The 17,289-nt window shown below is 44.4% G+C and overlaps 1 protein-coding gene across 1 annotated transcript; it reads left to right on the top strand.

Moving 5' to 3' along the window:
- Positions 1 to 8,981: 8,981 nt before the first annotated feature.
- On the top strand, positions 8,982 to 9,998 carry LOC130298101 (DNA damage-regulated autophagy modulator protein 1-like). Its single transcript, XM_056550992.1, has 2 exons — positions 8,982 to 9,245; positions 9,332 to 9,998. Exons 1-2 carry the CDS (start codon positions 9,121 to 9,123, stop codon positions 9,930 to 9,932), a joined length of 726 nt encoding a protein of 241 aa, XP_056406967.1. The 5' UTR covers positions 8,982 to 9,120; the 3' UTR covers positions 9,933 to 9,998.
- The last annotated feature ends 7,291 nt before the right edge of the window (positions 9,999 to 17,289 follow it).

A 17,289-nucleotide genomic window follows, 5' to 3' on the forward strand; every position in this document is an offset into this window, starting at 1 on the left:
AGGGCCAAGAGCTCCAACTTGAAAGAGCTATAGTTGTCATCGTTCATTTCCGCGCCTCGAAGATGACGGCTGGCGTAGGCTATTACCCTCTCTTTACCATCTTGGAGGTGAGATAAGACGGCTCCCAGTCCTTCGAAACTGGCCTTAGTATATAAGCGGAACGGCTTACCGTAGTCAGGATAGGCCAAGATAGGAGGTTCTGTAAGAAGGTACTTTAAAGCTCGGAAGGCAGTTTCTTGGTCTTCAGCCCATTGTGTCGGGAGCCTCCCATTATAATTTTCCTTGGCAGTACCCCTCAGGAAGGCAGTCAAGGGGCCAGCAATTTGTGCAAAGTGAGGGATGAAAAGTCGGTAGTAGCCGGCAAATCCCAGGAAACTTATGACGTCTCGTACTGTCTTGGGTGTAGGCCAGTTCCTCACAGCACTTATTTTCTGGGGGTCAGGTTGGACACCATCGGCACTTACGACAGGTCCTAGATAGTGCACTTGTGGCTTTAACAGGTGACACTTGGATGGCTTGACCTTCAGTCCTTGCCGTATAAGGACCTGGAAAACTTCTCTTTTTTTTTAAATCTGATATTTTTATTAAGATCTAAAACATACAGGACCCTGACCCATTCCAAAAATCTGCCACCCAAACCTCTCCATCGCCGGCCTGAGGTAGCTACAATCTACCCTGTCGAAGGCCTTCATGGCATCTATCGACAGGATGGATCGGAGCCCCTACTCCGGCATATGAATATTAGCAGACAGCTTAATCAAATTATCATGACTATTTCGGCTCGGTACAAAGCCGGTTTGGTCAGTAGCAATAATTTTGTTACAAACCTTTGCCAATCTCATTGCCAAAAACTTGGCAATAGTTTTGGCATCTGAATTTAATAGAGAGATGGGTCTATATGAATCAGCTGAAAGAAGGTTCTTTCCCATTTTTAACAGCAGAATTATGTTTGCTTCACGCATAGTCAATGGGAGAGACCTACTAATACAGGATTTTATTACAAGCAAGAGGCGAGTATTATAGTGCCAAATCTTTCTTTTAGTGAAAAAACAGCAGCAAAAGAGTTAACGGAAATAAGAAGAGAAAAAACACAGGTGAACGCAGGTGATAGCAGGTAGGTAATCAGCAAGGTATCCACCAATCAGCACACGGCATAGGTTATAAGAGGTATAGGCATTCCTTAACCCCTTAAAGGGGTTATCCAGGGAAAAACTTTTTTTTTAAATATCAACTGACTCCAGAAAGTTAAACAGATTTGTAAATTACTTCTATTAAAAAATCTTAATCCTTTCAGTACTTATGAGCTTCTGAAGTTTAGGTTGTTATTTTCTGTCTAAGTAATCTCTGATGACACGTGTCTCGGTAACCGCCCAGTTTAGAAGAGGTTTGCTATGGGAATTTGCTTCTATCTCTGTCCCTCTCTCCACTATTCAGCATTACGCGCCCGTTACCTCACAGGCTCCTCAGACTGCCGTGTCATTGGAGTCTTCAGATTCTCAGTATTTTCTCCAACTAGTTGTTTCTCTTTACTCATTTAGCCCTCTGGTTTTCCAATAGTCTCTTGCTGGACAAATATTAACCCCTTAAGGACCCAGCCATTTTACACCATAGGACCCAGCCATTTTTTGCACATCTGACCACTGTCATTTTAAACATTAATAACTCTGGAATGCTTTTAGTTATCATTCTGATTCCGAGAATTTTTTCGTGACATATTCTACTTTAACATAGTGGTAAAATTTTTTGGTAACTTGCATCCTTTCTTGGTGAAAAATACCAAAATTTGATGAAAAATTTGAAAATTTTGCATTTTTCTAACTTTGAAGCTCTCTGCTTATAAGGAAAATGGATATTCCAAATAATTTTTTTTATTCACATATACAATATGTCCACTTTATGTTTGCATCATAAAATTTACATGTTTTTACTTTTGGAAGACACCAGAAGGCTTCAAAGTTCTGACGCAATTTTCCAATTTTTCACAAAATTTCCAAAATCACAATTTTTCAGGGACCAGTTCAGGTTTGAAGTGGATTTGAAGGGTCTTCATCTTAGAAATACCCCACAAATGATCCCATTATAACTGCACCCCTCAAAGTATTCAAAATGATATTCAGTCAGCATTTTAACCCTTTAGGTGTTTCACAGGAATAGCAGCAAAGTGAAGGAGAAAATTCACAATCTTCATTTTTTACACTCGCATGTTCTTGTAGACCCAATTTTTTTATTTTTACAAGGGGTAAAACGAGAAAATGTATACTTATATTTGTAGCCCAATTTCTCTCGAGTAAGCACATACCTCATATGTCTATGTAAAGTGTTCGGCGGGCGCAGTAGAGGGCTCAGAAGCGAAGGAGCGAAAAGGGGATTTTGGAGAGTACGTTTTTCTGAAATGGTTTTTGGGGGATATGTTGCATTTAGGAAGCCCCTATGGTGCCAGAACAGGAAAAAAAAACACATGGCATACAATTTTGGAAACTAGACCCCTTGAGGAACGTAACAAGGAATAAAGTGAGCCTTAATACCCCACAGGTGTTTCACGACTTTTGCATGTAAAAAAAGAAAAATAAAATTTCACTAAAATGTGTGTTTACCCCCAAATTTCACATTTTTGCAAGAGTTAATAGCAGAAAATACCCCCCAAAATTTGTAACCCCATCTCTTCTGAGTATGGAGGTACCCCATAAGTTGACCTGAAGTGCACTATGGGCGAACTACAATGCTCAGAAGAGAAGGAGTCATATTTGGCTTTTTGAGAGCAAATTTTGCTCGGGGGCATGTCGCATTTAGGAAGCCCCTATGGTGCCAGGACAGCAAAAAATACCCACATGGCATACCATTTTGGAAACTAGACCCCTTCAGGAACGTAACAAGGAATAAAGTGAGCCTTAATACCCCACAGGGGTTTCACGACTTTTGCATACGTAAAAAAAAAAAATTTTTTTCACTAAAATGTGTGTTTCCCCCCCAAATTTCACATTTTTGCAAGGGTTAATAGCAGAAAATACCCCCCAAAATTTGTAACTCCATCTCTTCCGAGTATGGAGGTACCCCATAAGTTGACCTTAAGCGTACTACGGGCGAACTACAATGCTCAAGAGAAGGAGTCATATTTGGCTTTTTGAGAGCAAATTTTGCTCGAGGGGCATGTCGCATTTAGGAAGCCCCTATGTTGCCAGGACAGCAAAATAACCCCCACATGGCATACCATTTTTGAAACTAGACCCCTTGAGGAACATTACAAGGGGTACAGTGAGCATTTACCCCCCACTGGTGTCTGTCAAATCTTTGGAAAAGTGGGCTGTACAAAATTTTTAATGTGCACAGCCCACTGTTCCAAAGATCTGTCAGACACCAGTGGGGTGTCAATTCTCACTGCACCCCTAGTTTCCGAAATGGGGTCACATGTGTTTTTTTTTTTTTTCCGCTTGTCAAAACCTCTATAACAATCAGCCACCCCAGTGCAAATCACCTCAAATGTACATGGTGCACTCTCCCTTCTGGGCCTTGTTGTGCACCCCCAGAGCACTTTGTGCCCACATATGGGATATCTCCGTAGTCGGGAGAAATTGCAATTCAAATTTTGGGGGGCTTTTTTCCCTTTTACCTCTTGTCAAAATGAAAAGTATAGGGCAACATCAGAATGTTATTGTAAATGTTTTTTATTTTTTTACACTAACATGCTGTAGCATGATGTAGACCCCAACTTCACCTTTTCATAAGGGGTGAAAGTAGAAAAAGCCCCCCAAAATTTGTTAGGCCCTAAACTGTTGCCTTGAAATAAGACAGGGCTCCAAAGTGAGAGCGCCATGTGCGTTTGAGGCCTGAATTAGGGATTTAATAGGGGTGGACATAGGGGTATTCTACGCCAGTGATTCCCAAACAGGGTGTCTCCAGCTGTTGCAAAACTCCCAGCATGCTTGGACAGTCAACGGCTGTCCGGCAATACTGGGAGTTGTTGTTTTGCAACAGCTGGAGGCTCCATTTTGAAAACAGTGGCGTACCAGACGTTTTTCATTTTTATTGGGGAGGGGGACTGTGTAGGGGTATACGTATATGTAGTGTTTTTTACTTTTTATTTTATTTTGTGTTAGTGTAGTCTAGTGTTTTTAGGGTACAGTCACATGGGCGGGGGATTACAGCGAGTTTCCCGCTGCGAGTTTGAGCTGCCGCACAAAATTTGCTGCATCGCAAACTTGCAGCCTGATACTCACTGTAAGCCCCTGCCCATGTGAATGTACCCTGTACATTCACAGGGGGGGGGGGGGGAGGGGGGAATCTCCCAGCATGCACAGTCTATCAGTGCATGCTGGTAGTTATAGTTTTGCAACAGCTGGAGGCACACGGGTTGGGAAACGCTGAGTTAGGAAACAGACAATGTTTCCCAACCAGTGTGCCTCCAGTTGTTGCAAAACCACAACTCCAAACATTCTCAGGCATGCTGGAAGTAGTAGTTCGGCGACATCTTTAGAGCCAGATGTTGCTGAACTACATCTCCCAGCATACTTGGAGTTGTAGTTTTGCAACATCTGGAGGACTACAGTTTGCAGACTACTTATACAGTGGTTCCCAATCTGTGCCCTTCCAGATGTTGCAAAACTACAACTCCCAGTATGCCAAAACTGTCCAGGCATGCTGGGAGTTGTAATTCTGCAACATCTGAAGGGCCAGATGTTACAGAACTACAACTCCCAGCATGACTGGACAGTAAGGGCATGCTGAGGACGTGTAGTTTTGCAACATCTGGAAGGGCACAGTGGTCCCAAAACTGCGGACCTACAGATGTTGCAAAACTCCAAGGACTGTCTGGGCATGCTGGGAGTTGTAGTATACAGGGCTTTATGGCGACGTGCATTGCTGTAAAGGGCCCGACCGCGGCTGAAGATCCACTCACCTGTCGCCGCCGCCGTCTTCATCGCCGGGATCCGGGTCTTCAGGGACGATGTAAGTAACGGGGCCGGGCCCCAGCACTCCTCCGTCACGTCCTCCGGTCTTCCTCCTGTCCTCTCCGGACTTCCAGGGGCCGGGCAGGGCGGGAGGAAGTAACCGCCCCCCACCCCGTGCGATTGGTCGGTTAGCTAACCGAAGAATCGCAGGGGTTAGGAGGAGGTGGCACCTCGCTCCTATACTTTAGCATGGTCCTGGCCTTCTGTGACAGCCGGGATCATGCAAAATTACCGGGCGGTCGGGTCCCAGAGACCCGATCAGCCCGGTATCGCCGCAGATCACAGGGGCGATTTCCCTAGCGATTTGCGGCGATCACCGACATGGGGGGCCTACATGGCCCCCCTCGGCATTTGCCCTGGATCCCTGCTGAAGGATTTCAGCAGGGATCCGCTTGCGATCTCCACCGGGTGAGCGGCGGAGACCAGGAAAAGACCATGACGTATGCATACGTCATGGGTCCTTAAGGGGTTAAGAATATTACTTGGCATTAATATTAATAATATATTACCTTTCTGTCATTGACATTGTGTCCCAGTCACTGCCACACATTAGACTTGTGCACTACAAAATTTTTTGTTTTGTTTCGTTTCGTTTTTTCGTTTTGGAAAAAACTTTTCGGTTCGGCAATATTTTCGGTTTTGATTCTTCGGATACATTCAGTATTCAGTATTCGGGTGTTCGGGGCTGATTTTTTTTCGGATACATTCGGTATTCGGGTGTTTGGGGTTGATTTTTTTCGGATACATTCTGTATTCGGGTACATTCGGTAAATCTTTTTATTCTTTTTTTGGACTTTAGCGATCCTAAAAAATTATGGAGATGCCTTTTTTATTAAAGTTTCGTAGGGTACCATAAAAAAAATCATAACAAAAAAGATACAGTAGTGATGGAAAAAATTGTATCTAACGAAATGTATCTTTTTTTATTATGAAATGTTTATTAATTTTTAAACAGGGATCAATTTATGTGAGCGGGTAAAGCACTAAAAATGTAGCCGACAATAATGAAAATGTAGTGTGTGCGTGTTTTTCACTTTTTTTTTAAAACATTTTTTAGGTAGTACTACTACTCCCAGCATGGAACACACTCTTCCATGTTGGGAGTAGTAGTTACCTGTACTAATTGACAGATCGCTGGGGTCCCTTGCGATCTTCTTGTATAGATGGGGCGGCAGCTCTTCTATGGTCCCCTGCACTCACGTATATATACACATATTCATATTTCCCGCAGAGCTGTGATATGTCTCGCTACGATATGTCTATTAATGCAGGTACTACAGCTCCCAGCATGGAGCAGAGTTTGCTCCATGTTGGGACTATTAGTACCTGCAGTAAGGGACAGATCCCAGCGGATGTCACTCCTCCTGACACCTTCTGCAATGTCCTGATGTGAATGTCGGGATCAGCTGTTCTCATGGCTACAGAGCCGGGAGAACAGCTGACGCTGAGCCGTAGGTATACATGGTATATCTACTGCTCAGCAAGAACTTACAGTGAGCCTGCAATGTGTATACAGTATACACATTGCTGGCTCACTTAACCCCTTGCTGAGCTGTGCGCTATGCGCAAGCCCAGCAAGGGAAGAGTGAACTTACACTGCTGGACAGTGTAGGTTAACCCTTTGGGCGGTATACACTATATACAGCTATCTATAGATAGCTGTATATAGTGTATACAGAAGACGAAGTCCGCTTACTTCTCTCGAGTACCGGGCAGGTCTGTGTAGCTCCGCCCCTAGAGATGATGTCATTAGGGGGCGGGGCTACAGAAGGGAACAAGGCTAGTTAATCTGAAGCTCTGTTCACATTGTCCGTTTTGTATAATGTGAACAGACCTTTCTGGCAGTGTCTACCCAGACAGGGAGACTCCAGCTGTTGCTAAACTACAACTCCCAGCATGCCCAGACAGCCAGAGGCTGTCTGGGCATGCTAGGAGTTGTAGTTTTGCACCAATTGGTGGCTCCCTGTTTGGGTAGACATTGCATCATGGGTGCTCTCCCCAGCGGACAGCGGCAAAAATGTAATAACCATTTTTTTTGTGTTTTTTTTCTTCTCGTTTCAGATCCGTGTATGCAGAGGATTACTGCGGATTTGATGGATTACGGTGGATTATATTTTTTTTCTTTTAATAAAATGGTTAACGAGGGCTGTGGGGGAGTGTTTTTTTTAAATAAAATAATTTTTCCAATGTGTTGTGTTTTTTTTAATGAATTTTCAGGGTTAGTAGTGGAAGCTTGTCTTATTGACTGAATCCATTACTAAGCCAGGGCTTAGCGCTAGCCCCAAAAACAGCTAGCGCTAACCCCCAATTATTACCCCGGTACCCACCGCCACAGGGGTGCCGGGAAGAGCCGGTACCAACAGGCCCGGAGCGTCAAAAATGGTGCTCCTGGGCCTAGGCGGTAACAGGCTGGCGTTATTTAGGCTGGGGAGGGCCAGTAACAATGGTCCTCACCCACCCTGGTAACATCAGGCAGTTGCTGTTTGGTTGGTATTGTGCTGAGAATGAAAATACGGGGAACCCTATACGTTTTTTTTTTTGTTTTTATTTAAATAGTTGTAGTTCTGTAACATCTGTCCCTTCAGATTTAGCAATTTTCATGAAATTTTTGAAAATTGCTTCTCTACTTTGAAGCCCTCTAATTTTTAAAAAAAAGCAAAAATATGTCCATTTTATGATGCCAACATAAAGTGAACATATTGTACTTGTGAAGAAAAATAAAATTTATTGTAAATATCAATTTTCCTTACAAGTAGAGAGCTTCAAAGTTAGAAAAATGCAAAATTTTCAAAATTTTCATTAAATTTGGATATTTTTAACCAAAAAAGGATGCAAGTAACGCCGAAAATTTACCACCAAAATAAAATAGAATATGTCACGAAAAAACAATCTCAGAATCAGAATATTCTGTAAAAGTGTTTTCGCGTTATTAATTCGTAAAGTGACGGTGGTCAGAATTGCGAAAAAGGGCCCAGTCCTTAAGGTGAAAAAGGGTTGCGTCCTTAAGGGGTTAAGAAACACCTTATTTTCTGTGCGCCAATGCAAAATTCTCTAATAGTGCCCCTCCCGAGACTAGACTCTGGATCCGCCCCTGGTTGTGGTTAAACTTTACTTTCCTGGAAAAGTTTCTGAGTTGCCCATAGCAACCAATCAGATTGCTTCCTTCATTTTTCAGAGGCCTTTTCAAAAATGAAAGAAGCGATCTGATTGGTTGCTATGGGCAACAGCACAACTCTTCCTCTGCACTGGTTTTGCTGAATCTCCCCCATAGAGGAAGATTTATCAAAACCCAAAACCTGTCCAGAGGAAAAGTTTCTGAGTTGCCCATAGCAACCAATCAGATCGCTTCTTTAATTTTTCATAGGCTTTTTCAAGAATAAAAGAAGCAATCTGATTGGTTGCTATGGGCATCTCAGCAGCTTTTCCACTGGACAGGTTTTGATAAATCTCTCTCTATGGGGGAGATTCATCAAAACCAGTGTAGAGGAAGAGTTATGCAGTTGCCCATAGCAACCAATCAGATTGCTTCTTTCATTTTTTAAAAGACCTCTGAAAAATGAAGGAAGCAATCTGATTGGTTGCTTTGGGCAACTCAGAAACTTTTTCAGAAATGGAGGATGCTAACTTTTTGTATCTTATATGGAATTATTCCTATATTCATACATTTTGGAATCATCGATCTTATTGAAAAAAGGTATAACATTAAGATCGAACGAGACCCTTAGATGCTTATCCTTGGAGATGTCGGGGAGTCTATATATAAGAAAAGTTTAATTAGGCTATTTCCTTATGCAAAGTTGCTGTCTGGGCATGCTGGAAGTTGTGGTTTTGCAGCGGTTGGGGGTTCACAGCTTAGAGACCACTGCTATAGAGGGTGCAAATGTATCCGAGCCCTGGAACTCAAATAATGTGAAATATGAGATGATCAAAATGGAGCCCCTGCACTAATTACTTGGGTTCTGGGGTCTGTAAGGTCCATAGTAAAAACATCAGGTTCTGTCCATAGCAGATACTAAATCATGGCAGCTCTAAGAAACAAGCAGTCATCGTGACATCAGACATGTGATGTCATAGACAGCTGGAGTCCTGACATTCCACTGACAGCCGCCCGAGCCTTCATTCTGTAGATTGTTACAGTGCGATTAGCAACTTCTATTTCTTCTTCTTGACTGAGATGGAGCTAAAAGGTTTGGGGTTCGTCCCCCTTCTGTTGGCGTTTTGGTGTGCGGCCTGGCTTGCCACCAGCTACATCGTGACGGTCGTCCTCGGCCATGCCGCCTCGCCACTGATGCACATCAGGTAAGATAAACAAGCACAAGATTCTTATTTCATGGGTTGGGAGTGAGGAAATATCCACAATAACATTGGTTTCTTTTCCTTCACAGTGACGTGGGAAATTTCTTTCCCGAAAACATATTATTGAGAATTGGTTTCATAGGGACGTCCATTGGCACTTTGGTACTAACCTTTCTTATTTATAAGTATATGGTTATGCATACTGAAGAGTTCAGGGGTCATCAGGTCCTGATCCAGAGGATCCTGCTCGCCATTGTGTGGGCCTCCTGTTTTGGTACAGCTGTCATGCATGTATTGTCCCCCGAAGAATATCCCAGGATACACTTTGTCAGCACGATAATTTCCATTACATGTGAAGCCTTATACTACCTTGGGCAGTCCATCCAGATGTATAAATTACCAGGAGCAAACAAAGTCATCCACCATAGTAGATGCACCTGCTGTGGCCTGACTTTTACCTGCGCAATTTTCTACTTTGGATATAAAACATTACAGGAATTATTCTATGATGATGAAGACTGGGACGAGATCCGTGAAATCACCACCATAATCATCGAGTGGGTGATGCTTCTACTGATCCTGATAAACATCGTGACCTATTATTCCACCATGCAGAGGTTAATGTTAACCGTCTCCAGGAACAGCTGCAGACTCTCTCTTAGAGTAAGAATTGATGACTTCGGGGTGTAGACCACCACGTGGGCCATCAAGTGGACTTCTGGGAGAGATACTGCACAGGACACGGAAAAACCATAAAAAAAATAATATGAGCTGGTAATATTACCTATACAAAAAAAATAATATGAGCTGGTGATATTACCTATACAAAAAAATAAAAAAAATAAAAAAAAAATATTAGTGTGTGATGTGTAATACCTACCGTATATACTCGAGTATAAGCCGAGTTTTTCAGCACCATTTTTCGTGCTGAAAATGCCCCCCTCGGCTTATACTCGAGTGATCTCTCCGCCTGTCAATCCCTTTTCAGTGGTCTTCAACCTGCGGACCTCCAGATGTTGTAAAACTACAACTCCCAGCATGCCCAGACAGCCATCGGCTGTCTGGGCATGCTGGGTGTTGTAGTTTTGAAACCTCTGGAGGTCCACAGGTTGAAGACCACTTCGGCCTTCGTCATCATCCAGGCCCCCCCCCCCCCTCTTTTGTTTTGTACTCACCTCCCCCAGTTTGGGTGAGCTGGTCCGGGCCATCTATGCTGCAGGGACCGTCCGGTGGGGAGGGATAGTCATTCCGGGCTGTCCATTTTCACTGGAGGGCCCTCTTCATGCGCAACGTCCCTGTGCGTCGTCGTCAAGGCAACCTCACTAGGACCAGCTCACCCTAACTTCCTGCCGAGGGGAGGTGAGTACAAAACAAAAAGGCCACAGTGGTCTTCAACCTGCGGACCTCCAGAGGTTTTAAAACTACAACTCCCAGCATTCCCGGACTGTCCGGGCATGCTGGGAGTTGTGGTTTTGCAACATCTGGAGGTCCGCAGGTTGAAGACCACTGATGAAGGGATTGAAAGGCGGTGATGATGAAAGGGAGGGGGATGATGATTAAGGGGGGGATGATGATGAAGGCTGCAGTGGTCTTCAACCTGCGGACCTCCAGAGGTTTCAAAACTACAATCCCAGCATGCCCAGACAGCCGATGGCTGTCCGGGCATGCTGGAGGTTGTAGTTTTGCAACATCTAGAGGTCCGCAGGTTGAATACCACTGATGAAGGGATTGACAGGCGGTGATGATGAAGGGGGGGGGGGATGATGACGGGGGTCTGGATGATTACATGGGGGGATGATGTATTTCCCACCCTAGGCTTATAGTGAAATTAGGGGCCTCGGCTTATATTCGGGTCGGCTTATACTCGAGTATATACGGTAGTTAGAAAACCAGAATCATTATAACCTCCCTCTGCATTACCCTGTTTATTATTTTCCAAGCAAGCACTTTGTTCTAATTCGTCCACTCTCTGGCGTGCTCCTTGTATAAGGGGTTTGGGATACACTTTTTGTATAAAACGATCCTCCAGGTTATCTAGTTGTTGCCGGCATTTTTGTGTGGAAGAACAATTCCTCCGGATTCTTTTCATTTGACCGAATGGAATGTTCTTCTTCCATTGTTTCCGATGGCAACTGTTAAAGTCGAGGTAGTTCCTTAAAATAGGTGTCAGTATGCAAACAGCCATCCGGAATATAGATATTTAAATCCAGGAACTCAAATTTTTTTGGTGACTGATGCAGCTCTGCCTTTGGCAATCTCTGGCTCTGCCATAGCGCTTTTTTTGAAGGGGCGTGTCGGCTGCCGCTTCGTCTGGTGGTCAACACGCGCTATCTGGCCAGCGAGCCAGGGCCCGGTACAGGAGATCGCGGGGCCCCCCAGCGGTCAGAACCCTCCCCCGCAATCTGAAACTTATCCCCTACCCTTGGGATAGGGGATGTTTTTCAGCACTGGACTACTCCTTTAATGACCTCCAAAATGAAGTTCCTCTGATGTATTTTTTTTTCGGTCTTTATGTACCTTAGGTAGAAAATAAAAATAAGGTACATTTAGGTTGGGGTTAAATATATATCATGTTTTTCCCTCTTAACTCCTTGGGGACGGAGCCCATTATAACCCTAAGGACGGGAGCATTTTTTGCAATTCTGATCACTGTCACTTTAAGCATTAATAACTCTGGGATGTTTTTACTTTTCATTCTGATTCCAAGATTGTTTTTTCGTGACATATTCTACTTTATGTTAGTGATAAAAAAATTTCGATACTTGCATCATTTCTTGGTGAAAAATTCCAAAATTTGATGAAAGAATTGGAAATTTAGCATTTTTCTAACTTTGAAGCTCTCTGCTTGTAAGGAAATCAGACATACCAAATAAATTATATATTGATTTACAAATACAATATGTGTACTATATATTTGCATCATAAAGTTGAGATGTTTTTACTTTTGGAAAACATCAGAGGGATTAAAAGTTCAGAAGCAATTTTCCAATTTTTCACAAAATTTTCAAAATCAGAATTTTTCAGGGGCCAGTTCAGGTTTGAAGTGGATTTGAAGGGCCTTCATATTAGAAATACACCATAAATTACCTCATTATAAAAACTGCACCCCTCAAAGTATTCAAAATGACATTCAGTAAGTTTGTTAACCCTTTAGGTGTTTCTCAGGAATAGCAGCATAGTGAAGGAGAATATTCAAAATATTCATTTTTTACACTCGCATGTTCTTGTAGACCCAGTTTTTGACATTTTACAAGGGGTAAAAGGAGAAAAAGCCCCCCAAAATTTATAACCCAATTTCTCTCGAGTATGGAAATACCTCATATGTGTATGTAAAGTGTTCGGGGGGCGCAGTAGAGGGCTCAGAAGGGAAGGAGCGACAATGGGATTTTGGAGAGTGAATTTTGCTGAAATGGTTTTTGGGGGCATGTCCCATTTAGGAAGCACCTATGGTGCCAGAACAGCAAAAACAAAACACATGGCATACTATTTTGGAAACTACACCCCTCAAGGCACGTAACAAGGGGTCCGGTGAGCCTTAACACCCCACAGGTGTTTGACGACTTTTCGTTAAATTCGGATGTGTAAATGAAAAAAAAAAATTTTCACTAAAGTGCAGTTTTTTCCCTCAAATTTACCATTTCTACAAAGGGTAATGGGAGAAAAATCCCCCCAAAATTTGTAACACAATTTCTCCCGAGTACGGAGATACCCCATATGTGGTCCTAAACTGTTGCCTTGAAATACGACAGGGCTCTGAAGTGAGAGAGCGCCATGCGCATTTGAGGCCTAAATAAGGAATTTGCAGTAGGGGTGGACCCGGTTACAAGGATGGGGCTTGTCTCCACCAAAACCCTACAGCAGTGTTTACCAAACAGGGTGCCTCCAGCTGTTGCAAGACTCCAAGCCTGTCAGGACAGTCTATGTCCAGCAACACTGGGAGATGTGGTTGTGCAACAGCTGGAGGCGCTGTTTAGGAAACACTGCCGTATGAGACGTTTTTCATTTTTATTGGGGGGGGGGGGGCGACGTGTAAGGGGGTGTATGTGTAGTGTCTTACTTTTTATTATTTGTTAGTGTAGTGTTTTTAGGGTACATTCATTTCCTTGAAGGAAACCCACTGTAAACCCGCCCGTGTAAATGTACCCTGTACATTTACATGGGGGGGGGGGGGGGGCGCCAAACCTTCAGCTGTGGCAAAATGACAACTCCCAGAGTGCACTGACAGACCGTACATGCTGGGAGTTGTAGTTTTACAACAGCTGTAGGCACACTGGTGGGGAACCACTGAGTTAGAAAACAGACTCTAGCTCAGTGATTCCAACCCATGTGCCTCCAGCTGTTGCAAGACTACAACTCCCAGCATGTATGGTCTGTCAGTGCACTCTGGGAGTTGTAGTTTTTCAACAGATGGAGGCACATGGGTTGGAATCACTGAGTTGGGAAACAGACTCTAGCTCAGTGTTTCCCAACAGGTGTGCCTACAGCTGTTGCAAAACTACAATTCCCAGCATGGCCAGACAGTCAGGGATGCTGGGCGTGTAGTTCTGCAATATCTGTCCCTTCAGATGTTGCAGAACTACAACTCCCAGCATGCCTGGACTGTCCAGGCATGCTGGGAGTTGTAGTTCTGCAACATCTGAAGGGACAGATATTGCAGAACTACACGCCCAGCATCCCTGACTGTCTGGACATGCTGGGAGTTGTAGTTTTGCAACATCTGGAAGGCTACAGTTTGGAGACCACCATATAGTGGTCTCCAAACTGTGCCACTTCAGATGTTGCAAAACTACAACTCCCAGCATGCCCAGACAGTCAGTGCATGCTGAAAGTTGTAGTTTTGCAACGTCTGAAGGACCATAGTTTAGAGACCACTACACAATGGTCTCCAAACTGTGACCCTCCAGATGTTGCAAAACTACAACTCCCAGCATGCCCAGACAGCCTTTGGCCACAGTAAAGATCATTTATCGCGATCTTGACTGCAGCCTTCTCCGCCGCACTTTCCGGCCGCTGCTCTTCCTGCTGCAGCCGCTGCTCCGTGGATGCCGCCGATGCCGCCTCCGAAGGTCCAGGTAAGCCGGGCCATGCTCCCCCCTCTCCGCCCGTGTTCCCCCCGCTCTGTACCGACTTCCGATCGGTGGCCAGAGCGGGGGAAATTAACTCTAACCCCCCGCCCCCCCTCCTGCCATTGGTGGTCAGCCTGACCAACCAATGGCAGGGGATAGGAGGGGGTGGCAACACTGCCACCTCGCTCCTATCCTTTAGGCTGGTCGGAGCTGTCTCTGACAGCTCCGATCAGTCTTATTTTCCGGGAGATCGGGTCACTGCGATTTGCTGCGATCGCCGATATGGGGGGTCTCAGGACCATCCTTGGCATAGCCACGGGATGCCTGCTGATAGATATCAGCAGTCATCCCGGTCCGATCACTGCCGCTCGCCGTCCTTAAGTGACGGGACGCGAGAGCATATGCATACGCCCTTCATCCCCAACGAGTTAAAGGGGTACTATTAACATTTGACTGCTAAGCGGTCACTAAGACCCTATATTTCCCACCCAATATAAAACTTAACGTTTATTGAGCCAAGATTAAAATAACCTCACACATATTGATCCATAATCCATTGATTGGCATGACACTGCATGCTATCTTAATTGAATTGAAAAGATAGATTGTGGCTGCAGTCCACAATCTATAGTGTGAGACAATTAAAAATCTAACACATTGCCCGCCCGCCCGACGTTTTGCCACAGGCTGTGGCTTTATCAAGGGCTAAGAGGCTAAGGGCGTGTCGGCTGCCGCTTCGTCTGGTGGTCAACATGCGCTATCTGGCCAGCGAGCCAGGGCCCCGTACAGGAGATTGCGGGGGCCCCCAGCGGTCGGACCCCCCGCAATCTGAAACCTTTCCCCTATCCTTGGGTTTTTTAGCACTGGACTACTCCTTTAATGGCCTCCAAAATGAAGTTCCTCTGATGTATGGGCATCAAGGGATCTTCCACTAAAAAAGATGACACAGCTTCCACTCCTCTGTCATGTGGTATATTACTATATAATGAAGAAACATCTAGTGTTGCCCACATATAGTCCTCTTCCCGTATGATATCTCTCTATAGGGTTAATAAATGCCCTTTATCTCTGAGGTTTGCTGGTAAAGACCCCGCACATTTCTGTAACTGATGGTCTATATATTCAGATAAACATCTGGCAACTATCGGACAACAAGGGGATTTTTTTTTTCGGTCTTTATGTACCTTAGGTAGAAAATAAAAATAAGGTACATTTGGGTTGGGGTTAAATATATATCATGTTTTTCCCTCTTAAAGGGGTACTACGCACCTAGACATCTTATCCCCTCTCCAGAGGACCCCCGTGATCTCGGTTGCAGCACCCTGCTGTCAGCAAACTTGCTCTGTGCGTAATGACGGGTGATACAGGGGCCAGAACATCGGCATAGCCATTGACTGTCCTGGCATGCTGGGAGTTTTGCAACAGCTGGAGACACCCAATTTGGGAAGCACTGCCGTAGGGTAATTTGGTGGTGGATGCAAATCCCTAATTTAGGCCTCAAATGCGCATGGTGCTCTTTCACTTTGGAGCCCTCTCATATTTCAAGGGAACAGTTATGGGTTACAATTTTTTTTCTCTTCTTTTACCCCTTAGGGAAAGGTAAATTTGGGGTCTACACCAGCATGTTAGTGTAAACAAATTTAATATTTTACACTAACATGCTGGTGTTGCCCCATACTTTTAATTTTCACAAGAGGTAAAAGGAAAAAAAATTGTATATTTTGACGCAAAGTGCTCTGCAGGCGCATAACATGGCTCAGAAGGGAGAGTGCACCATATACATTTGAGGCCGAAAGTCACAGCAGTTCTGACATAAACATAAAAAAAACACCCACATGTGACCCCATTTTGAAAACTACACCCCTCACGTACAGTAACAAGGGGTATAGTGAGCCTTAACATCCCACAAGTGTTTGACAAATTGGAGGTGAAAATAAAAAAAATTAAACATTTTTTTTTACTAAGATGCTGGTGTTACCCCAATTTTATCATTTCCCAAGGGGTAATAGGAGAAAAAGCCCCACAAAATTTGTAACCCCAATTCTTCTGAGTCAGAAAATACCCCACATGTGGATGTAAAGTGCTCTGCGGGTGAACTACAGGGCTCAGAAGAGAAGGAGCGCCATTGGGCTTTTGGAGAGAGAATCTGGCTGAAATTGAAGGCCACGTTCATTTAGGCCTCCATGGTGCCGGAACAGTGACCCCCCCCCCCCTACATGTGACCCCATTTTGGAAACTACACCCCTAATAAGAGGTGCAGTGAGCATTTACACCTCACAGGTGTCTGATAGATTTTTTGAGCAGTGGTCTGTGAAAATGAAAAATGAAATTTTTTTTTATTTGTACAGCCCACTGTTCCAAAGATCTGTCAAATGCCAGTGGGGTTTAACCCCTTAAGGAACCAGCCCATTTTCACCTTAAGGACCCAGCCATTTTTTGCACATCTGACCACTGTAACTTTAAGGCTAGGTTCACACTACGGAATCTCTGGGCAGAATTTCTGCTGGAGATTTAGCCGGCGGCACTAAGACCGCACAGACTGCATTGCCGTCACCATAGATGGCAATGCATTTCTGGGTGGATCTTTAGGGAGATCTGCTCAGAAATGCATTGGCATCTATGGGGACGACAATGCAGTCTGCGGGGTCCTAGTGCTGCACGTAACAAGGGGTCCAGTTAGCCTTAACACTAGAGATGAGCGAATCGAAGTTGACAAACCCGAACTCATTACGAATTTTATGAAAAATTCGATTCGAAACGAATACGAATATCGCCGCAATTCTATCGCACAAATCGCTTCATTAAACTCCACTTTACAGCGTTCCAGGCTATTGGAGACCTAAGATGGCGGATCCACATGTGAGTACATGGGGCAGGGGATTATGGGGGGGCAGGAAACAGCGGCGGGAATGAAGGTAGGCGGACTGACCCTGAACCACATGTGAGATGCAGCCTATCAGTGTTCACTGACCCCTGTGATG

The sequence above is a fragment of the Hyla sarda genome (genome assembly GCF_029499605.1).
Source record: "Hyla sarda isolate aHylSar1 chromosome 1 unlocalized genomic scaffold, aHylSar1.hap1 SUPER_1_unloc_20, whole genome shotgun sequence".
NCBI classification, from domain to species: Eukaryota; Metazoa; Chordata; class Amphibia; order Anura; family Hylidae; genus Hyla; species Hyla sarda.

What these genes read in the sequence shown, in the direction of transcription:
- LOC130298101 (XM_056550992.1), top strand. Translation starts at nt 9,121, where the DNA reads ATGGAGCTAAAAGGTTTGGGGTTCGTCCCCCTTCTGTTGGCGTTTTGG. An exon ending in TCGCCACTGATGCACATCAG is followed by an intron (nt 9,246 to 9,331) that starts GTAAGATAAACA and finishes TTTCCTTCACAG; the next exon opens with TGACGTGGGAAATTTCTTTC.